The sequence below is a fragment of the Chiloscyllium plagiosum genome, unplaced genomic scaffold, assembly GCF_037043375.1.
Source record: "Chiloscyllium plagiosum isolate Xiang-an unplaced genomic scaffold, Cpla_swu_hap1 HiC_scaffold_22, whole genome shotgun sequence".
Classification (NCBI taxonomy): Eukaryota; Metazoa; Chordata; class Chondrichthyes; order Orectolobiformes; family Hemiscylliidae; genus Chiloscyllium; species Chiloscyllium plagiosum.
Genome location: NW_028270160.1, coordinates 65,131,888 through 65,156,384, shown reverse-complemented (window position 1 = coordinate 65,156,384; position 24,497 = coordinate 65,131,888). Strand labels below are relative to the sequence as shown.

At 43.7% G+C, this 24,497-nt stretch overlaps 1 protein-coding gene across 2 annotated transcripts in view; it reads right to left on the bottom strand.

The window, feature by feature from the left end:
- Positions 1–19,899, bottom strand: part of LOC122561003 (uncharacterized) — a 62,188-nt gene extending 42,289 nt beyond the window's left edge. Inside the window, exons 1-2 of one of the 2 annotated variants that reach the window (XM_043712267.2) lie at positions 19,604–19,899; positions 11,432–12,186 (exon numbers count right to left, since the gene is read on the bottom strand). In XM_043712267.2, the coding sequence (XP_043568202.1) occupies positions 11,432–12,186; positions 19,604–19,655 (807 nt within the window). In that variant the 5' untranslated portion in view covers positions 19,656–19,899. The remainder of the gene's footprint in view (positions 1–11,431; positions 12,187–19,603) is intronic. The other variant, XM_043712265.2, reaches the window with a different exon arrangement.
- Between the last annotated feature and the right edge of the window lie 4,598 nt (positions 19,900–24,497).

Here is a 24,497-nt window from a genome sequence, read left to right as displayed (position 1 = left end):
AATTAAACCCAGCAAAGTAAAGGCAAACTGGAGGAAGTACACTGAAAACTGGCGTCACTCCTCAGTTTGTACCTTTCCTCTGGTCCAGGCCTTTCCCAGAGAAACACGCCAAGATAAATATCAGCTGCTGCTGGAGGAACATCAACTCACTGAAAGACACTCCTTGATCTGCCCGAAACCTGATGGTCCTTCAAAACAAAGAGCTGTTGACAATCAAGTTTTGCAGACTGACATGATGCAATGTCCAGGACTATGTGCTTAGGGATATGCTAAAGCTTGGGGCATAATGGGCAAAAGTCACAGTTTCAGGCATTCCTGGCACAGTACACAAAGGGACACCAGATAAAACTCTCAGTCTGTAACCAGATGTTGGACATGAACCATGAGTATACTATAAAACTGTACAATAAATACTGAGACATCTAATGCTGTGAATTTAAAATCACTGATTTGAATTGCATTTTTTGTTAGGAGAGAAAACCTTTGCATACACATTATCATGCCAAGAGCATGGCTTGTAATTCTGGATCACCTATAGACATGATCAACTTTCAACTGGAACATATTTTTGAAGAAAGGAGCCAAAAGGTGACTGCAGATGTAAATTCAATATCTGTCAGGAGGTGAATCCTGGAATGTCACTCCTGACATATCAAGGAAGGAAACAAAATGCTACAAACTGAACTACATTCTCCTGTGAGTCTCTCAGACTGTGGACATGAAGTATGAGAGACATGTTTGCAGTTTCCCCTTCCAAGAATACGCAAGGAGAGGGTTAAGAAGCAGTCTCAACCTTGATTGTATGTGCTAGTGGGCTGAGGTACTCATTTGAACTAGCCTGGGTTTTAGCTCTAGTGTGTTCTGAAAGTTACATTGATTAACCATCCCCACCCATCATCCCTGTGTTGCAGGTAAAGGTATCTATTTCTTAAACTGCTGGAGGCCAAGTAACAAGCCAGTCAAAGGGAAACAGGGCAAATGAATTTCTGCTAAGACGCAAAGCCAAGAATCTCAAAATCAGTTTTCCATCTATCAACATCCCAATACAGGTGTATTTACTTTGCACAAACAATGTGAGAGACTATTTAACATATCTTTTACATTTTTTGGACTGAAGTTTAATTTCCAATTTGTTTGTATGTGTGCTTGTTATTATTTCTTCTCATGTTTAGTAACTAATAAATTAACTTTTTTGTTATGTCACCCCTGTTTAAATTATCTCCTTTTAAATCACATTTCATTTGACCTTGGATAAAGGAAGTGACTCTTTTTAAATTAACCTTGCTGCATCCCCTGAGGGAGGGGTTGGTCAGTAGAGATGGGAAGCCAGTTTAACCCTCCCCAACCAGGACTCGACAATGTCAGAACCTTGCCCAGGGCTTGGTCATGAGCAAATGGTAATCAGTTATCTGATTTTTGTGTCACTGCAGTCACTCTCTGAGATAAAGTATACGGAATGTGAAGCAAAATTAAGCTGGAGGAGAAAAACAAAACATCTACTTTGAATGTATTGCTCAGGTCCAAACAACATACTCTAAACACTCAGTATCGTTAATCAGCTTTATCTCAATGGAATTGGAAATTTCATCCTTGAGATTCATTTTAGGTTTGAAGTGTTGCAGTTGTTGTGGGTATGTTTGCCGAGCTGGGAATTTGAATTGCAGACATTTCATCCCCTTTCTAGGTGACATCCTCAGTGCTGTGGAGTCTCCTATGATGCGTTGCTCTACTGTGTCAGTTGGAATTTATGTGGTTGCATTCCCATTGCTTCCGGTTGCCATTTCCAGTTGTTCGTTGCAGTGGTCAGCATATTAGGTAGGGACAATGTGTTTATTGATAGAGTCTGTGGATGAGTGCCATGCGTCTAGGAATTCTCTGGCTGTCCTCTGTTTGGCTTGTTCTATTATTGTTGTGTTGTCCCAGTCGAATTTGTGGTCCTTGTCGTCTGTCTGTATGGACAGTAGGGACAGCTAGTCGTGGTGTTTAGTAGCTTGTTGATGTTCATGAATGCGAATCGGTAGTTGCCTGTTTATCATATACAGAGGAACCTTGATTATCCGAACGAGATGCGCAGGCACTATTTCATTCAGATAATTGATTATTTGGTTAATTGATTCAATGCCTTTCCTCTGGGACTCAGTGTTTTTTGCTAGGTCCGTTCCTCATTCAGGAAACTAGGCAGCAGCACACCGCGTGCGAGCCCCACCCCCCTGTCCGCCCTCCAACTCTGTCCAACACCAAACCCCATCCACCCCGTCCCACACCCCAATCCCATCCAACACTGTCCCCATTCCCCCCACCCGCCCCCCCAACCCTGCCAACATCACCCCCATCCGCTCCCTGCCCACCCCTCAACTGCATCCAACACCACCCCCATCCGCCCGCCCCCCAACTCTGTCCAACACCGTACACCACGTCCACCCCCCCCAACCCCACCTACCATTCCCCCCATCCACCCCACATCGCCCCCCATCTGCCCCTGCCCACCCCTCAACTAGTCCAATACTACCCCCGTCCGCGCCCACGCTGGCTCCCCCTTATCCATCCAACACTGCCCCCCTACCTCATCCAACACTCCCCCCCCTGTCTGCCCCAAACCACCCCCCACCCAACATTGTCCACCACCTGACCCCCACCCGGTCCGCCCGTCCCCTCTCCAGGGAAGCTGGACTGGAGACCAACAAGACTACTGCTGCTGCCTGTTGGGGCTGGAGGGTGAGTCACTAAATATCACACACACACACACCTTTTTACTGCAACTGTTTGATAGATTCCACCTTTGCCCTGTACAGGATAATGTTGAAGAGATTATCTGGGGAAGGGGGTTTAGGGGACACACCTGTGTAGATCTCCAGGGAAAGTGTGTGGGGAGAGATAGAGAGAGGGCAGGAGGTCAGTCATTTGGAAACGATGCCTGGGCTCCCATTGATGTCCAGGAATGTTCTCGACAGCATTTCAGGAGCTGAGTTCACTGTAAACAAAAAACGCAATCACGTCTTTGATGTAATGTGTGTATTGGGACCTCAAAATCTCCTTTGAATAGTCCAATATTGTTTTGTATAGTCTCTGCATGGAATCTTGTACACCACATTTGTCCTGCACACGATGGGTATTGGGTCTTTTGTTCTGATGAGTTGTTGGCTGAGCATGGCTGTCAGTTTATTTGCTGTCATAACATAAATGTGAGTGGTCGGAGGAGTCTGGCTGTCAGTTCTGAGATTTATTTTATATAAGTTAGAGTGGTTAGTGTATTGGGTCATAGCATGTCCTTGTCACGTTGTTTGTCTGCCAGGTATCTGTGGATGAAGTTCTTGGCAGCCTAGACCCAACATACTGACCACTGCAATGAACAACCGAAACCAGCAACTGGAAGCAAAGGGAACAAAACCACATAAATTCCAACAGACACAGTACAGCAGCACTTCACAGGAGGCTCCACAGCACTGAGGATATCACCTAGGAAGGGGACTAAATGTCTGCACTCCAAATTCACAGCTCAGTGAACATACCCACAGCAACTGCCACCGCCACCCGCACTACAAATCTTTATGCAAACCAAGTATATTTCATTTTAATCTTCTCCATAATAGTAAGGCTGTTTGAATAGACCTGCCCAAACGGCCTTATACCAAACAGGTTTATCTGTGGTTATACATCTGACCAGGTCATTCTCGATCCATAACAAACTCTAGAGTTGGAGGTGGTAATGGAAACAATGCCAATTACCTCAACAAAGGACACCCCCCCCCGCCCTTTAGTGTAGAAATGTCAGGAATGTAAACTATTTAATGTTCTACTGATGAATGGGAACTGCATTTCCTTCAAATGTTTCACTTATTTTCTGTTACAGGATGGCTGGCTACAGATTTTTATAATAAAACAAGAGATTAAAGACGGTGTTAATGACTAAAGGTTAAGTATGGCTGCGACTTAAGTTCACTCTTTCTTACTCAGTAATTGTTTACAAACTGCAGATTCTTCAGGAACCTTATTTTCTGGACTTAAATAAAGTACCCCTTCTCCTCTTATTTCTACAGAATTTATATATCAGCAATCCTGCATATTTTTCCTTTGCCTGAATGTCAAAACTGGAAGGTTCTGCGGTGTCTGAGTCATCCTCTCCTGTAATGGAAAAACTTCATCTCCTCGTCCTCCTCCTACACCTACAGGCTTTGAAATGCTAAGCTCTAACACAAGACACTATCTTATCTTGCACATTCTTTCATCTTGCTGCTTTTGGCTTTAATTTCTGAATCTTCAAAACTCAGGCTTGGGCATTTTGCAAATGTGCTTTCGCCAGTGCTCCCCTGCTTTGAAATGCTGAATTCTCCAATTCGTAGGATATGAATTGGAGTGTGCAAAGCTAGCCCATAATTTGAACATTAAATGGCTTTCAAACCTCAAACAGCTTCAAGAAGCATATGCCCATTAATCAGGAAAGCTGTCATATTTGGTCTGTGCCAAGCAATTCAGTGGCAGGGCCAATGTCTGTAAGGATTTTAAACAGGTTCAAGGCTCCTATGTAACATTGAATGGCTGGCTTTGGGAAAAAGCCACCTACCTGCAGTCTAGTGGGACAAAATGGAGAGACAATGCAGAATGCTGCAGCATGGAGGAATGTGGCAGTCCCAGTGGGCGAATCACAAAAATTTAGCAACTAAGTTTAGTGGATAATACAGAAGGAAAATGGAATATTGGTCTTTATTTAAAATGGAATGGGGCATAAAAATAAGGTCTTTCTAAAACTATATAAGACACAAGTCAGACCAAAGCTGGAATACTGTGAACAGTTTGGATCCCCTTATCAAAGGAAAGATATATTGTCATGAGTCCAGAGAAGATTCACTCAGAGTGACTGTCTTATGCTAAAAGGTTGAGTAGATTGGGTTTGTATTTGCTGGATCTAGAAGATTGAGAGGCAATCTTATTGAAACATGATTCTTATGACACTTGACAGAGTAGAAGCAGAAAGAGAATCTAGAACCAGAGGGCATAATTTCAGATTAAGGAGTCACCCATTTAAATCAGAGATGAGGGGGGATTTCTTTTGTCAGAGAGTAATGAATGGATACAAAGGGCTATCAAGGCTCGATCATGAAAAATATATTCAAGACTGAGATAGAGAGATCTTGAATCAGTAAGGGAATCAAGGATTATAGGGAAAAAGCAGGAATGTGGAGTTGAAGATTATGAGATCGGCCATGATCTCATTGTATAGTGGAGCAGACTCAATGGGCTGAATGAGCTATTTCTGCTCTTAAATCATGTGGTCTAATGGGAGATCCTAAGGAAACAGGTCTAAACCAACTATCCTAATTGTTGAACTAGGAGAAGCAACGATGCATCTTCCCCCATTGAAACCACATTCTGCTAACAACGTCTACACCCCAATGCAGTTCACCATTACCCAAATGCTATCCTGTCCCCTCGATCCTGATCCTTTCTGTTGATTCCCCTGACTCGCCCATTTGATCACAATCTCTGGATTCACTCTCATCTCTTGACATCTGTCCACTCCTGGCCACTGACTGTTGGGTTCAATTGTTCTGTGCTTGATTTTGTGTGTCTGTTTACTAGCGATGGTCATGGTGTTTGATTGGTTACGTTTGGGTGTGGACTCAGCAAAGTAAACAAATGGGAGTTAAGGGAGGCATGGCTAACACAATAGGCAATAGGTGCAGGAGTAGGCCATTCTGCCCTTTGAGCCTGCACCACCATTCAATATCATCATGGCTGACCATCCTTAATCAGTGTCCTGTTCCTGCCTTATCTCCATAACCTTTGATTCCACTATCATTGAGAGCTCTATCCAACTCTTTCTTAAATGAATCCAGAGACTGGGCCTCCACTGCCCTCTGGGACAGAGCATTCCACACAGCCACCACTCTCTGGGTGAAGAAGTTTCTCCTCATCTCAGTCCTAAATGGTCTACCCCGTATTTTTAAGCTGTGTCCTCTGGTTCGGCACTCACCCATCAGCTGAAACATGTTTCCTGCCTCCAGAGTGTCCAATCATTTAATAATCTTATATGTCTCAATCAGATCCCCTGTCAGTCTTCTAAACTCAAGAGTATACAAGCCCAGTCGCTCCAGTCTTTCAGCGTAAGGTAGTTCCGCCATTCCAGGAATTGACCTCATGAACACAGGGAAGATTGCAATTGGATTAGCTACCATTCTGTAGAGCAGGCTTAAAGAGATTAATGGATTTAGGAGGAGTAGGTCAATGTAGAAAAGGCTGCAAACTACTGTCGATATGTAATAGACATTTTCAAACACAATAAAACCTGTTACACACATAGGAGACTGGTAAATATTCCAGCAGCTCACTGAAGCCATGTCTACATCCGATACTGTGGTAGTGTTCCAATTCCTTCAAGCCAAATGAAACTGTGATGATCGAATGCTATAAATTCCACCGGACAGGCCAGGGCAGGTGAACTCATTTAACAATTGTCTCAGCAATTCATTTCTACTTGTAAAATTGGCAAAATAACTAATAACCAAGTTCATGACCAAATCATTGAAAAGGCTTCCATTCCACGGAGTAGGGAATGTTACCTCTGGGAGGTAATTTTTGTTTTGTTTCTTCAATTTTGGGGTGTGGATGTTGCTGGCAAAGCCACCATTTGTTGCCCACTTCTAATTGCCATTGAACTGAATGGTTTGTGATGCCATTTCAGAGACAGTTGAGAGTCACTACATTGCTGGAATTTATATGAGTGGGTGAGGACACTAAGGAACCAAATGGGATTTTACAATGAGTGAGAATAGTTTCAAGCTTACTATCTTTGAGACTAGCTTAAGACCTCACATTTATTAATCAGGTTGAAATTCCACCAATTTGCCATGGTGAGATTTGAACCCTTGTCCTCAGGGCATTAGACTCAAGCTGCTGGAATACTAGGAAGAGGGATGAAGTAGCTCGTCTTCTTTATTGCCCTGCCCTCTTGATTGGTTGATTGCAACAAGGTTAAGTTAAAAAGCATCCCCTTCTTTGTAGATACCATTTTCCTAAACCAAATGTTTTGGGAGGAGCCAATTTAACCAGGCTTTCTAGAATTAACTAAGAACGATTTATTAATTAATAAATGCCATTAGAAACACTTAAGCAACACAAACACACAATGCGGAAATGGGAAGTTAAAAAAAAGTTTGAAAAATATGTCTAGGTCTGTGAGTCACTCATGATTGTAGAATATCATAGCTCTTAGAGTGAATGCTACCCATAGCGTTGGCATTGGTAGTTGAACAGTCAAGTGCTAGTTCCTTTCATTAGTGGTTGGCTGGTGGCACCCATTTACCTGTGGTGCAGGGGTGTTTAATGGCTCAAAACTGTGAACCCCAAAGTACATCATTCCACACATTAGGATATCACACAGAGACCAGGGCTGAAGCTTACTTTTAACCCCTGTCCCATGTACTATTGAAAATGGGGGTGGGGGGAGGGGGAGAAACACAATTGTGTCTTTGACTGTCTGGTGAAGTCTAGAGAAGAAACATGGAAAGCCACATCTGAAAAGGTTCCAACTGAATCTCATTTCAAGATGCTTCAAATGGAGAGATTCACTTTAACACATCTCAGCAGAAAAATCATCTCCTGTTGATTATGTCCCCAAACTCCAGAAATGTTTATGTTTCATCCTTCCATGAATAAAAAGGGTTATAAACAAAACACAAACCGTGGTCTGTTTCTGTTAGTGAGCTAATGTACTAGTGTGGACTAGTATGCTATGAAGGTCACAGCTTGAGGACAGCCATGAGATACCCCAGCATTGCAAGTGAAGGACTTGCTTTAGCTCTGAGTACGAGCAGCCATGTCAACCAATGAAGTCCCCATTAAAAAGGAAACAGAACAAAAGACTGTTAGTTAACTGCTGAGCCAAGATTCTCAAAATCAACTGCTTCACTACCAATGTGAGCATTACCAGTATCACCAGAACTTACTGGCCTCAATGTTCGACCATCTTCGTGAAGCAAAAAGACTGATTTCCAAATCTTTTTAACTGTTACCTCTTTACTCAATTCACATTTCTTAGCTGTGTGTATGCAGTTTGCATTTCATTATCCTTTTCATAAACCTTTCTATTAGTGAGGGAAGTCTGGTTAAATTGGCTCCTTTCAAAATATAAATACATTTTGACTGGGAAATGGTGTTCACAAGGGAAGGAATCCTCTAAGTTAAGCATGTTGTGACCAATCAAGAGAAGTGTGGATTAAGAAGGGGAGCCAATTCCTCCCTCCTCAATCAGAAGAATACCATTTGTAGGGGCATACATGATCTGAATTGTAACAAATTGGGTTCCTTGCTCAGGAACTGGATTGAACATGATCCAGGAACAAATGGGAAGGATGTACAAGAACAAATTTACAAGAAAATTGCAGAGAAATGCATAAACAGAAATTCAGAAATTATAATAGGGCTTTAATTGCCTGAATATAAACTAAGAAAGTAGTAGTGTAAGGGGTAAAGAGGGGCAAGATTTCTAAGCATGTGTTCAAGAGAATTTTTGGACAGCATTACATTTTCAGACAAACAAGAAAACAGGCACTGCTAGATCTGATTCATGGGAACGAGATGGGCCAAATGGATCAAGTAACTGTGGGGGAACAATTAGGGGACAGCGATAATTGTATCATACGATGTAAGATGACAACAGAAAGGGATAATGAATGATCCAGAGAATCAGAAATTTGGGAACAAAACAACTTCAATAAGCCAAGAATGGATTTGAGTCCAATACGTTGGAGTTAAAGGTTGACATGATAAGTGGTGGCTAACAAATGAACTACCCTCAAAGAGGTGATAGTTTGGACAAAGTCAAGGTGTATTCTCTCAAAAGGCCAAATAAATATAGAGCTCCCTGAATTTCAAAAGAGGTAGAAATTAAATGAAAAAAAAGGTTGAAAATTGAATTGAGAACCATACTGAATATACAAAGGTCAGAGGAAAGTGGAAAAAAATAAATAACACAAGCAAAGAGAAAATATGAAAAGATATTGGCAGCTAACATAAAAAGGAATCCTAACATAGGCATCTAACCAGTCAAAGGGTGGAGAAGGGCCATAGAGGAACCAAAAAGAGATGTGGGATGGGGCATAGCTAAAACATTTAAACACATAATATGCATTTATCTTTTCCAAGGAAGAAGACACTAGCCAGGCCATAGTGAAAGAGGAGGGCATTCAGAGGGTTTCAATAAGGCACTTGCACCAAAGGAGATACATCCAGGGATACTGAGAGAAGTCGGAGTGAAAATTGCAGATGCACTGACTGTAATTTTTACATTTTACTTAGAGTGGTGCCAGTAGATTAGAGAATGGTAACTGATACAATAAAATAAAGAATTGTATATCCTGAAGTCTGAAGCAAAAATTACTGGAGAAATGTGGCAGATCTGGCAGCATTTGTAGAGAGAAAACAGAGTTAACATTTTGAGTCCAGATTCTTCAGAACTGATGTTAGCTAGGAAAAGCTGGTAAATTTTGCTGAAAACTCAGGGTGGGAGAGAGCGAGGTATAAAGGAGTAAACGTTAGATGGAGATGGAGCCCAAAGGAAGAACGTTTGGCAGACAAAGGGTGAGCCTGGGAGAAAAAAAAGCTGATAACAGGCACTGTTAGTAGATGGAAATGGTGTAGCCATGCTGAAAGCAGGCTGTGTAATGACAGGGCCTGGGATTTAGGGGTGGGTAAAGGACACAGAGGAAGGTGTTCAGGCCTGAAAACTATTGAATGTGATATTGAGTCTTGAAAGCTGCAAAATCCTCAAGTGGAAAATGAGATGCTGTTCTTCCAGCTTGCACTGAGCTTCGCTGGAGCACCACAGCGAGCCTAAGGCAGCAATGTTGTCAAGGGAACACAGTGGTGTATTGAAGTGACAGGCAACAGGGAGCTCAGGGTCAATTTTGTGGAGAGAACATATGTGTGTTGTTCAAAGTGATCACCAGTCTGCGTTTTGTCTCCCCAGTGTAGAGCAGTCCACATTGTGAGCAGTGAATAGAGTCGACGAGATTAAGTGAAGTGCAGATAAATTGCTGCTTCAATTGGCAATTGTGAATGGGGCCTTAGATAGTGAGAAGGGAGGAGGTAAATGGGCAGATATTATACCATCTGTGATTGCATGTGAAGGTGCCACTGGGAGGTGTTGGGAGTGAATGAAAAGTGGACTGGGGTGTCCAAGAAGAATGGTTCCTGCAGAATGCTGACAAAGGAGACGGGGGAAAATGTGTCTGTTGCATCCTTTTTTCAAAAAAGGAGTGTAAAAGTAAGCTCAGCAACTACAGGTCTGCCAGTTTAATATCCATGTTACAAAACCTCTTCAAATAGTAATTTAGGACAAAATTATTTAACAAGCAGACACAAGTTAAATAAAAAAAGCCAGCATGGATTTCTAAGGGGAATCCTGTTGAGCTAACTTGGTAGAGTGTTTGAAAAGCCAACAGAAGGGAGTTGCTTCGAGTAATGATATTAATGTGATGTACAGATGGCATTTGGTACTGTGCCACAACATACCTATGATCAATGTTATATGGAAGATAATGGTATCTGTGTGTTACAAATCCCACCTGTTAAATACCTCATCTGTTATACCACCCACATCTGTTGAAGCCTCCATTATGACCCATATTCCCATGCTATGGCCCTTTCCAGTAACATAACCCATCTTTTAAATTCTTGCCTATTCCCTTACCTATTCTCCCCTGTTATGATATTCCCCTTCTGTTGTAACTCCTTGTCATCAAACACACCTTTACAATCACTGCCTGTTGAACCCCAATTTTCTGTGATATCTTTTGGCTGCTAAATCTCTTGCCTGTTATATCCCTCACCTGCTATGCTCCTTATCAGTAATGTTATAGTCCTCACTTGTCACACACCTCATTTGTCTTACTACTTCAGCTGTTATAGTCCTTATCTATTTTGCCCTTTGCTCCGTACACAGCCTGCCTGTTACACTCCCTGCCTGCTATATCACCGAATGCCTGATGCACTGCCTTTGCTCTCAAAATACCTGACTGTTATATCCCTGACCTGTAACATCCATCTGTTACAGCTCTCAACTGAAATACCATTTCTTGTTATAACCCCACCTTGTCTCCGTCATCCTTCACCTGTTCTGCATCCATTCCCCACCCACCAAAATGTCTTTTTGTTTCACTACTTCTAAAGTTTGACTCCATAATAGCACTGCCTCTTGGTTTCTTCCCTTTCTTGGTGCTTTTCAGCGATGAAAACAATTCACTTTGAAAATCTTGTAAAACTTCCTACAGTCCGGTTCAGTTCTTCCTGAAAGCAAACATTATGAACCTTGAGGAAACATCTGAATGAGAAAGATACAAGATAGTGGATGTGGGCTGAGTGCTGGCAAGTGGGACTAGGTTGGGGTATCTGGTCGGCATGGTTCTATGACTATGACTATGCTGTCAAGTCTCACCTGACTTAGCCTGCAGCATTCCTCCATGTAGTCGTTCAGACTGTCACTTGATGGTCGTCTTTTCAATGCCTCTTGATTGAGTGGGGTTTCAGTTGCATGTTTTCCTGCTCCATTCAGTGTTGCTGGTGAATTTGTGTCTGCAATGACGATTTCAACAAGGGAGACATGCCTGGGCTGGGCCACTTCCTCATTTATAACAGTTGGACTCTGAGTCATGTCTCTGCTGGGTTTAGTTTTTTTCCAATTTGCAGTGGCCGTGGGTAATTTCTTGACCTTCACTGGAGCCTCCCTGGGCCTTGTGTCTTCTTTTAAACACTGGTCGGGGTTGTGACAGTCAGCTGTAAATGGACAATGCTGAACTCCCGGGGATGAGGACACAATGCTCAAAGCCATCCCAGAGTCACAAGAGGATTCCCTTCGATGTACGACAAAGCTCTGTTCAGACCCTGAGGGAGTAGATGGAGAATTAGTGCCGCTGGGCAGTTCAACCCCTGAGTCCTCAGACTCTGATTTATAGAGTTTCAGGATGGAGCAATTGGACGGCTCGCTGACTGCAGCATACTCCGAGAAGGAGCTCTCGAATCCAGTCTTCACTCGTTCTGCGTGTTTATGTGGTTGCTCCGCTGGGCTGGCCTCAGGATTTCCTGTCTTGCCTGAGACTGGATGTGACAGGGTGTCCTCAGTCTGCGAGCCATTCTGGAGGAGGGTCACTTTGGTCAGGACCACCTTCTTCTTGCACGAGTCCTGTCTCACTACTAGAAATACAAAAGCCACAGGTCATCAACTTCAAAATGTACTCGGCACACACTGCTTTCAAACTCAAAGCCATTGCCGGCCATTTGTAGAGTCATAGACTTATACAGCATGGGAACAGACGCTTCAGCCCAGCTCATCTATGCCGACCAGATTCCTAAACTGATGTAATCCGATTTGCCTCCATTTGATCTATATCCCTCTACTGGTGAAAATGTATTGCTGGAACAGCGCAGCAGGTCAGGCAGCATCCAGGGAACAGGAGAATCGACGTTTTGGGCATAAGCCCTTCTTCAGGAAATCACATTCCCTGGAATGTTCCCTGGATGCTGCCTGACCTGCTGCACTGTTCCAGCAACACATTTTCAGCTCTAATATCCAGCATCTGCAGACCTCACTTTCTCCTATATCCCTCTACACCTCTCCTATTCATCTACACATTCAGGTGCCTTTTAAATGTTGTAATTGTACCAGCACTTCCTCTAGCAGCTTATTCCATACATGCACCAGCCATTGTGTGAAACGTTTGCCCCTTAGGTCCCTTTTATATCTTTCCCCTTTCACCTTAAATCTATGCCTCTAGATTTGAAGTTCCTACCCTGGGAAAAAGACCTTATTCATGCCCCTCATGATTTTATAAACCTCTTTAAGCTCACCCCTCAGCCTCCGACACTCAAAGGAAAAAATTTCCCCAGCCTATTCAGTCTCTTCCCATAGCTCAAACCCTCCAATCCCAGCAACATCCTTATAAATCCTTTCTGACCCCTTTCAAGTTTAACAACATCTTTTCTATAGCAGAGACCAGAATTGCACACAGTATTCCAAAAGTGGAGTTTGAATTCAATCATTATCTGGAAATAAGAATCTACTGATAAACATGAAGCCATTGCCGATTGTCAGAAAAACCCATCTGGTTTGCTCATGTCCTTCAGGGAAGGGAATCTGCCATCCATACCTGGTCTGGCCTGTTTGTGACTCCAGACCCACAGGAATGTGATTGACTCTCAACTACCCTCTCAAGTGACTTGGCAAGCCACTCAGTTCAAAGGCAACTAGGGGTTGGCAATAAAAGCTGGTCAGCCAGCATCCCATGAGTGGATAAACAAACCATACTAGCAATAGATAATAGAACCAGTGCAGGCACAATGGGCTGAATAGCCTCCTTCTGTGCTATCTCTGATCCTGTGAGTTGGCATAAGGGGTGCCAGCCTGATTAACAACATTCATCCCCCCACCCCATGGCCAATTGGAGGGCAATCTCAGTAGCACCATCTGGAGCAGGGACTGCATCTAGAAGAGTGGTTACCATGGAAACACTGCTCGCAATGCACCAGATATGGTGTCAGGGGGTGGGGGGATGATGGGGTCAGTCAGACAGTGAGGGAGGGAGCAAGGGTTAATTGCCCGCCACAGAGTGCTCAGTTGAGCCGGCTTCTTTGCAGGTCTGAAGGGAGTGATGGGGCTGCCAGTGTTCTCCAGGTGGTCTTCCCTCTGCCAGCAGTAATAGGACAAAGAACAAAGAAAAAAGCACAGGAAAAGGCCCTTCAGCCCTCCAAGCCTGCGGTGATCCAGATCCTCTATCTAAACCTGTCACCTATTTCCAAGAGATCTGTATCCCTCTGCTCCCTAGCCATTCTTGTACCTGTCTAGATACATCTTAAATTATGCTGTCTTGCCCACCTCTAATCACGTCCACTGGCAACACATTCCAGGCACCCACCACCCTCTGCATAAAGAACTTTCCATGCGTATCTCCCTTAAACTTTTCCCCACTCACCTTGAACTCGTGACCCCTAGTAATTGAGTCCCCCACTCTGGAAAAAGCTTCTTGCTATCCACCTTGTCTATACCTCTCATGCTTTTGGAGACTCCAATCAGGACCCCCCTCAACCTTCGTCTTTCTAATAAAAATAATCCTCATCTATACAACCTCTCTTCATAGCTAGCACCCTCCATACCAGGCAACATCCTGGTGAACCTCATCTCCAAAGCATCCACATCCTTTTGGTAATGTGGCAACCAGGACTGTGCACAGTATTCCAAATGTGGCCAAACCAAATTCCTATACAACTGTAACATGACCTGTCAACTCTTGAACTCAATACCCCGTGCAATGAAGGAAAACATGCAATATGCCTTCTTGACCACAGTGGCACAGTGGTTAGCACTGCTGCCTCACAGCGCCAGAGACCCAGGTTCAATTCCCTCCTCAGACGACTGTGTGGAGTTTGCACGTTCTCCCCGTGTCTGTGTGGGTTTCCTCTGGGTGCTCCGGTTTCTTCCCACAATCCAAAAATGTGCAGGTTAGGTGAATTGGCCACGCTAAATTGCCCATAGTGGGGGAATGGGTCTGGGTGAGTTGCGCTTCGGCAGGTCGGTGTGGACTTGTTGGGCCAAAGGGCCTGTTTCCACACTGTTGCCACCTTCAGGATACAATGGACCTGAACACACAGATCTCTCTGTACATCAATTTTACCGAGGGCTTTTCCATTTACTGTATAGTTTGCTCTTGAATTGGATCTTCCAAAATGCATCACCTCGCATTTGCTCGAATTGAACTCCATCTGCCATATCTCTGTCCAACTCTCTAATTTATCTATATTCTGCTGTATTCTCTGACAGTCCCCTTCACTATCTGCTACTCCACCAATCTTAGTGTCATCTGCAAACTTGCTAATCAGGCCACCTATACCTTCCTCCAGATCTTTTATGTATATCACAAACAACAGTGGCCTCAGCACGGATCCCTGTGGAACACCACTGGTCATAGTTCTCCATTTTGAGAAACTCCCTTCCACTACTACTCTCTGTGTCCTGTTGTCCAGCCAATTCTCTATCCATCTAGCTAGTACACCTTGGACCCGATAAAACTTCACTTTTTCCATCAGCCTATCATGGGGAACCTTATCAAAGCCTTACTGAAGTCCATGTACATGACATCTACAGCCCTTCCCTCATCAATCAACTTTGTCACTTCCTCAAAAAATTCTATTAAGTTGGTAAGACATGACCTTCCCTGCACAAAACCATGTTGCCTATCAATGATAAGCCCATTTTCTTCCAAACGGGAAGAGATCCTATCCCTCAGTATCTTCTCCAGCAGCTTCCCTACCACTGACGTTGGGCTCACCAGTCTATAATTACCTGGATTATCGATGCTACCCTTGTTAAACAAGGAGACAACATTACATTAATGTCAGCATTCACAGAAATGGACTATAATTGGGAACTTATGTAACTGATGGACAGGAGGAAATGCTGCCAGTTTTCCAGCTGCTGGCAAAAATTGTATCTGAAGTTGAAATGTGACCACCAGCCCTTTCCCACCTTTTCTTGCTGCTTTCTGGGACCCCTTGGTGAACTTTGTGCCCTCTATGATGGTGGCTAGGAAGCAGACAGGTGCAGACACCCCCTGATTACCCCCAGGACTACCTCAGGGATGGGAAAGGTCAAGGTCATGCTTTTCATTCCTGTACCTGTCCTGGTGCTTGGTGCCTCAGGTGGATCTCCCAGATACACCAATAAACAATGAACTGAAACATGTTGGTATTTGTTCTAGTTTAGAAAAATGTATAGTCTCTTTGACAGACACAGGCAGTGACCTCTACCCTGACTACAGGTGCTGTAAACTTCCCTTGGCTACAGGCAGTGCTGTCCTCCTCAGTTACGGACAGTACCAATCTCTTGGCAAGAAGCAGCGCTGTTTTTCTCAGCCACAGGCAATGCCACTCTCCCTGGGCTATAGGCATTACTGTCCTCCCTTGGGTACAGGCAGTACCATCCTCTAAGCTACATATAGCATTGTCCTCCTCAGCTACAGACATTGCCACCCTCCCTTGGCTAAAGGCAATGCTGTCCTCCTTATGTACAGGCAGTGCTCTCCTCTATAGACAGTGCCATAATTCCTGGTTACAGACAATACAACATCAACCCATATCCCTCCCTATCTCCTTTGGCTACAAGCAATGCTGTCCTTGACAGGCAATGCCACCCCTTGCCCCTGGTAGGCTACATATAACTGGGGAGATGGAGGAATCAAAGAAAGTTACTATGAGTAAGAAGGTTGTGTTGGAGAATCTGAAGGATCAGAAGATTTATAAATTCCCTCAATTGCTACATCCCAGAGTGCTGAAGAAGGTAACTATGGAGATAATAGACGCATTAGTGATAAATATTCCAAACTTTGAAAGATTCTGGAATGATTCCTGTTATTTGGCAGGCAACAAATGACATCCCATTATTTATGAAGGGAGCAAGAGAGAAACCAAGAACTACAGACTTGTTAAAAAATGGTAGGAAAAGGATGTGATAAATAGACACTTAGATGGTCTGACTGGGGATAGTCAGCATGGATTTGTGAATGCGAAATCTGGGAATGAGAATTACAAAAATTCCTCACCCCCTCAGTGAAGAATATCCTCCTCAACTCAGTCTTAAATGGCCTATCCCCTTATCCTCAGGAGACTGGTTAGAAAAACATGGGATGTTCTGGCATGGATTAAATATGGGCTAACAGAGAGTGAACAGAGAACAAAAATAAATTGGTCTTTCTCACATTGGCAGTCCGTGACTATTGGGATACCGCAAGGATCAGTACTTGGGCCCCAACTGTTCACAATGTATATTTACGTGTGGGGACCAAACGTAATATTTGCAAATTTGAAGAATGTGTGTTGTGAGAAAGATATAAAACTGTGTCAGGAAGATTCAGATAGACTTAATGAATGGCAGAAACATGGCAGATAAAATATAATGAAGAATAATATGAGATTAGTCACTTTGGCAGGAAAACAGACGTGCAAAGTATTTCTTAAATGGTAAGAAATCAGAAATGTTAATGTACAAAGAGACCTGGGTGTGCTGGTTAACAAGTCACGAAAGACTAACATGGAGGTGCAGTGAACTTTAAAAGGAAAGTGGAATGTTGGCCTTTACTGAAGAGGGTTTGACTACAGGAGTAGCAAAATCTTGCTTCAATTATATAGGAGCTGAAAATGTGTTGCTGGAAAAGCGCAGCAGGTCAGGCAGCATCCAAGGAACAGGAGAATCGACGTTTCAGGCATAAGCCCTTCTTCAGGATTCCCTTCTTCTCCTCAATTATATAGGAGCCTGGTTAGACCACATCTAGATTATTGCGTACAGTTTTGGTCTCCTTTATCTCAGAAAAGATTTTATTGCCATTGAGAGTGCAGCAAAGGTTCCCAAGACTTTCCCAGATTGACAGGACTGTCCTATGAAGAGAGATTGGGTAAAATGAACCTGTATTCTCCATGTTTTGAAGAATGAGAGGCGATCTCAAAGAAACTTATAAAATACCAAAAGAGATAGATAGGATTTATGCAGGTAAGGTGTTTCTCCCGGTTGGGAAGTCTAGAACCTGGGGTACAATTTGCATGAGGAGAAGATTTTGTTTTTGGGGGTTGTGAACCTTTGGAATTCTCGAACCCAGAGTGCTGTGGAAGGAGAGTTGTTGAGTATGTTTAAAGCAGAGAGACAGATTTCTAGTCACTAATGATACCAAGAGACATGGAGACAGTGTGGGGGAAAAGGCATTGAAGTGGATAATCAGCCATGATCGTATTGAAGGATTTAATCGGCTTGATTGGCTGGATGGGTTACTCTCGTTCCTTAGATTCTGCTTGATGTCATCATCTACCTCCTCTGCCGGATTCCAGTGCAGGGGTGTGGGGGCAGTGCCAGACCTATCATCCTTCACAACATTTATAAAATCATAAGGGGTATAGATAGGGTAAATTTCCCTGGGGTGGGGAGTCCAGAACGACGGGGCATAGGTTTAGGGTGAGAGGAGAAATATTTAAAAGGGACTTAAAGGGCAATTTTTTCATGCATAGAGTGGTGTGTATATGGAATGAATTGTCAGAGGAAGTGGTGAAGGCTGCTACAATTACAACATTTGAAAAGGTTTATAGGGATATGGGCCAAGTGTTGGCAAATAGGACTAGATTAGGTTAGGATATCTGGTTGGCATGAACGGGTTGGACCGAAGGTCTGTTTCCGTGCTGTACATCTCTATGACTCTATGATGGGTAATGAGGGCTGTGTTGGGAATGTCCCAACATTGTATTTTTCCTCATCCATGATTCCCATAACACCAGGGTCACCAACATGATACAGAGCTCCATTCACTTAAACTTGCTCAAATAAAAGCTGACAATGAATAGACACTCCCCATTCATCACATCCTGAGAACTCATCCCCAGTCTGTACCCTCTGTCTCCTTCCCCTGGATCTATTTCAAATTCATATTTCACCTGGGAACAACACTTATGTGAAACCTTATAGAATTTTTACACATTTAAGGACAGACTCAGTTAGGTTATATTGCTGTCATTTGGTCTAAAAAGCTCAGGGGCAAGAGAAGGGAGTATCATTGTATCAAATCAACTTTTCATAAGTTCACCTCTGAAACCAACTTTCGACAGAGTCATTTTAGAAATATCCCGGATAATCAGTCCTTGGCTCACTCAGCAAGAAAATATTTGGTCAGTCTGTAACTCCCAACCCAAGCTGTCTTCCCTTCTGTTAGGACTTGGGGATCAATCAATCCTGAGATTGGCTGCACCACCAATCCAACATGGCCCTGTCTGATAGAGATGGCAGCACAGTGTATCAATTTTAAAATTTTGACTGCATCTATGAATCTGGCATTTCTGCAGGGGGTTGGGTGGTGGGGGGAGAAAGAGAGAGAGAGAGAGAATTGAGGGTGATAGCATGCTTGGAGTTGGATCTTAACACCCAAGTGTACTGTTAGCAGTGCTAGAATGTAAGCTTTGATCCGTCATCTGATCAAATATCATCAGCGTCAAAAATCATGATACTTTTCCACATGGACAGATTCTGAAAGCTGAGGGCAAAATCTCACTCTTAAAAGCAACTAATAATTACAACAAAACACACTTCAACTTCATACTGTCAGTGTCCCTACACTCCAGGGATAACAGTAGTTCAAGAAGTCAGCTCACCACCACCTTCTCCAAAGCAGTTGAAGATCAGTTAAAAAATACTGGCCCAGCCAATGAAGCCCATATTCCTGTGAAAAATGCTGTTTAAAAAAATACAGATACAGATGTGATGTATGTTGAGTGAGTGCTTAAAATCTAGCAGGTGTAAAGTTGTTCACTTTGAAACCGTGGTACATTCAACAGGAGAAAGGACAGTGATCAGTCAAGGGAGGGCTGGTGGACTGGTTTACAAACAGGATTCAATCAGAGGGGTCAGTCCCGCTCGCAAACCAGCCCCTCCAGAGCAAAGTTTCATAGGATAGTGGGGAGGACAGGTCACATTCCTGGGTAGGTTTGAAAGGCAGTAAGCACAGCCTAGCTTTAATTGGCAGACTGGCTCCACTACAGTAAATCCCACATTAAGCACGACTACATGGGAAGCTCTTCCGCACCCTACCTTTTTTCCAGGAACCCCCAGCTCCGAAGATGCCATTTCTCCCAAACATCATCTCTCAGGCCGCAGCTCCAAAAGACTTCGGTGGCTCGCTGTTTCAGCTTCCAGTCCTCCCCTCACAATACAACCACGTCTGCTGACAATATCCTCGGTTGTTTAAACTGGAGGCATTCCAATGCCGTGCCTTGGCTGGATGAGATTTGCTACGAAGGAAGGAAGCTGGGTGTGAGCAGAACTCGAACACTAGCTGCAGCTTCCACAGCAAGAAGCAGCCGTCCAGCAACCGCAGTCAGGAAGGCACAGCTCCCTGCTCGATAATGTGAGAGGGTTGGGAGGAGGAGGATACCAGCTAATCAGCACATCCCACAATCTTAAAACTGGACGGGCCAGTCTCAAGCAGCCACTCACAGCCCTGCCTTAAGGGGAGGAGAAGATTTGTGATCACTTAATGAATTCTGAAATAAATCAAAACCCTTCTCTTTTTCCTCATAGCAATCTCTGAATGCTAAGGAGGAGGTTCCAAACTACTCTCTTTGGACTCCTTCTGTACTCTTGTTTTTAACCTCTTTGCCATTAACAGTTGCTTTGAAAAGCAGCCCTAGAATTAGCACAACCCGGGACAGATTCCCTGGTTTCTTGGCAATTCATGAAAGGCTTCCTGCAGTACCTTTTAATACTTCAGATAATGAGTAACTTCACAATCATCACACTGTTTGCAGTGAGTACAGTGCAAGTGCTGAGAGAGTTGGGCAGGAATGTGCTCCTATCAGGCTGAGGCAGCTGGTACATGATGTTAGTTAAATATTTCCTCAAATGTGTTCCTGACAGCCTTGTACAAGGCAAGGATTGTGAAGTCAGCTCTTTCAAACAGATTTCCGGCAAAAATCAGCTTTGATTGTTGATCTGGCTGATTATATTGTTATCCTGTTTACTGGGCCTGACAGTGATTCCTCACACTGCCTTTATACTGTGAGGGTATAGAGATTAAGACACAGGAGCAGAACAAGCTATTCAATCTGTGGATTCTGCTCTGCCATTCAGTAAGATCATCACTGATCTGATTCTGCCTTTTCCCTATAATGCTCAATTCTGTCATACTTGCTCAGCCTTAAATATACTTAACAACCGAGCCTCAACAGCCCTCGATGGTAAAGAATTCCACAAATTCACTTTCCTCTGAAGAAAGAAACTGCTCCTGATCTCTGTCTTAAAAGGGTGACCTCTTATTCTGTGATTATGCCCTCTGCTCCTTGACTCTCCAGTTTTTGGGAGCAGAGAGGAGAGAGGGAGAAAGGAGCGGGGTCTGCCTGGAAGTAAGTTTCCCACTTAAAAGGAACTTATCGCGAGAGTCAGGCTCCACTTTTCAGGAGCAGCGAGGACATAGGGAAGGTAAATTACTGCTTTGAAAACTTACCTTGTGAATAGGTGGACCGCTCGTTTAGCAGGAGCGGACATGGGACTGCTGAGTATGTGAAGTAATATATTTGGGTGGTTGTGTTACCTGAAACACGACTTAGGTAGAGTTTCCCACCCATCCTCCTCCTCTAACCAAAAAAAAATGTTCTACGTGACGGATTGGTGAGGATTGGTATTTTTCTATGGGAAATTTTCTATGGGAATTTAGAATTGTGGGAATGGAAGTTAGGACAGTTGAATGTTCCTCCTGCAGAATGTGGGAGGTAAAGGTCACTACTAGTGTCCCTGCTGACTTCATCTGCAGGAAGTGCACCCAACTCTAGCTTCTTGAGAACCGTGTTAGGGAGCTGGAGATGGAGCTGGATAAACTTTGGATCTTTTGGGAGGCGGGGAGGTGTTATTGAGAGGAGGTACAGGGATGTAGTCACACCTCAGGTGTAAAAAAAAGGCAGATGGGTTACTGTCAGGGGATGAAAAGGGAACAGGCAAGCAATACAGCGAACCCCTGTTGCTGTTTCCCCTCAATAACAAGTATACCATTTTGGATACTGTTGGTGGGGGGGGGGGGGGTACTTACCAGGGGTAAGCCATGGGGTGCAGGTCTCTGGCATAGAGTCTGTACCTGTTGCTCAGAAGGGAAGGGGGGAAGATGAGCAGAGCATTAGTGATTGGGGACTTCATAGTTAGGGGGACAGATAGAATGATCTATGGGAATGAGAGAGACTCACAGGTGGTGTGTGCCTCCCACTCACAGGTGGTGTGTTTTTGGGATCTTGAGGGGGAGAGGAAGCAGCCGCAAGTCATGATCCACCTAGGCACTAATGACATAGGTAGGAAAAGGGATGGGGATTTAAGGCAGACATTCAGGGAGCTAGGGTGAAAGCTTAGAGCTAGAACAAACAGAGTTGTTATCCCTGGTTTGTTGCCTGTGCCTCGTGCTAGCGAGGTGAGGAACAGGGAGAGAGAGGGGTTGAACACATAGCTACAGGGATGATTCAGGAGGGAGGATTTCAGATACCTGGATAATTGGGGCTCATTCTGGGGTAAGTAGGACCTCACAAACAGGATGGTCTACACCTGAACCAGAGGGGTACCAGTATCCTGGGGGGAAATCTGCTAATGCTCTTCGGGAGGGTTTAAACTAATTCAGCAGGGGGATGGGAAGCTAAACTGTAGTTCCAGTGTCCTGGAGGCTGAGAGTAATGAGGTCAGAAATAAGGTTTCAAGATCGCAAGAGTGCACTGGCAAGCAGGAAGGTGTTTTGAAGTGTGTCTGCTTCAACACCAGGAGCATCTGGAATAAGGTGGGTGAACTTGCAGCATGGGTTGGTACCTGGAAATTTGATGTTGTGGCCATTTTGGAGACATGGGTACAGCAGGGACAGGAATGGTTCCAGGATACAAATGTTTCAGTAAGAACAGAGAAGATGTAAAAGACTGGGAAGTGTGACATTGTTAGTATAGGACAGTATTACGGTGGCAGAAAGGACGTTTGAGGACTCGTCCATTGAGGTAGCATGGGCTGAGGTTAGAAACAGGAAAGGAGAGGTCACCCTGTTGGGAAATTTCTATAAGCCTCCGAATAGTTGTAGAGAAAAGGATAGCAATGATGATTCTCAATAGGATAGAGAGTAACAGGGTAATTGTTATGGGGGAGCTTTAACTTTCCAAATATTGATTGGAAATACTATAGTTCGAGTACTTTAGATGGGTCAGATTTTGTCCAATATGTGCAGGAGGTTTCCTGACAGTATGTAGACAGGCCAGAAGGGGCGTGGCCACATTGGATTTGATACTGGGTAATGACCAGGTGTTAGATTTGGAGGTAGGTGAGCACTTTGGTGATAGTGACCTCAATTTGGTTATATGTACTTTAGCAATGGAAAGGGATAGGTATATATCGCAGGGCAAGAATTATAACTGGGGGAAAGGCAATTATGATGTGATTAGGCAGGATTTAGGATGCATAGGATGGGGAAGAAAACTCCAGGGGTTGGGCACAAATGAAATGTGGAGATTATTCAAGGAACAGCTACTGCATGTCCTTGATAAGTATGTACCTGTCAGGCAGGGAGGAAATGGTCAAGTGTGGGAGCCGTGGTTTACTAAAGAAGTTGAATCTCTTGTCAAGAGGAAGAAGAAGGCTGCTGTTAGGATGAGACGTGAAGACTCTGTTAGGGCACTTCAGAGTTACAAGTTAGCCAGGAAAGACCTAAAGAGAGAACTAGGGAAGAGCCAGGAGGGGACATGAGAAGTAATTGGCAGATAGGATCAAGGAAAACCCTAAAGCTTTCTATCAGGAATAAAAGAATGACTACAGTAAGATTAGGGCCAATCAAGGACAGTAGTGGGAAGTTGTGCATGGAGTCCGAGGAGATGGGGAAGCGCGAAATGAATATTTTTTGTCAGTATTCACACTGGAAAAAGACAATGCTGTTGAGGCAAATACCGAGATACAGGCTACTAGACTAGATGGAATTGAGGTTCACAAGGAAGAGGTGTTAGCAATTTTGGAAAGTGTGAAAATAGGCAAGTCCAAGCGAGTTTTGAGAAGATTTGGAGCTCAGGTTGAGGTTTTGAATGTAGGTTTGCTCGCTGAGATGAAAGGTTCATTTCCAGATGGTTTGTAACCTTACTAGGTAACATCTTCAGTGGACCTCAAGCGAAGCAATGCTGAAAATTCCGGCTTTATATTTATATGTTTGGGTTTCTTTGGGTTGGTGACCTCACCAAGGTCAACGTAAGGTAACAAAATGTCTGGAAATGAACCTTTCAGCTCAGCGAGCAAACCTACAACCAAAACCTCAACCTGAGCTACAAATCTTCTCAAAACTCGCTAGGTAAGTCCCCTGGGCTGGATGGGATTTATCCCAGGATTCTCTGGGAAACCATGGAGGAGATTGTAGAGCCTTTGGCTTTGATCTTTATGGTGTCGTTGTCTACAGGAATAGTGCCAGAAGACTGGAGATTAGCAAATGTTTTTCCCTTGTTCAATAAGGTGAATAGAGACAAACCTGATAATTATGGATTAGTGAGCCTTACTTCAGTTGTGGTTAAAGTGTTGGAAAAGGTTAGAAGAGATAGGATTTATAATCATCTCGAAAGGAATAAGTTGATTCAGGATTGTCAACATGGTTTTGTGAAGGGTAGGTCATGCCTCACAAACCTTATTGAATTCTTTGAGAAGGTGACCAAACAGGTTGATGAGGGTAAAGTGGTTAATGTGATGTAGATGGATTTCAGTAAGGCATTTGATAAGGTTCCCCACAGTAGGCTACTGCACAAAATACAGAGGCATGGGATTGAGGATGATTTAGTGATTTGGATCAGAAATTGGCTAGCTGAAAGAAGACAGAGGGTAGTGGTTTATGAAAAATGTTCATCCTGGAGTTCAGTTACTAGTGGTGTACTGCAAGGATTTGTTTTGGAGCCATGGCTGTTTGTCATTTTTATAAATGACCTGGATGAGGGCGTAGATGGAT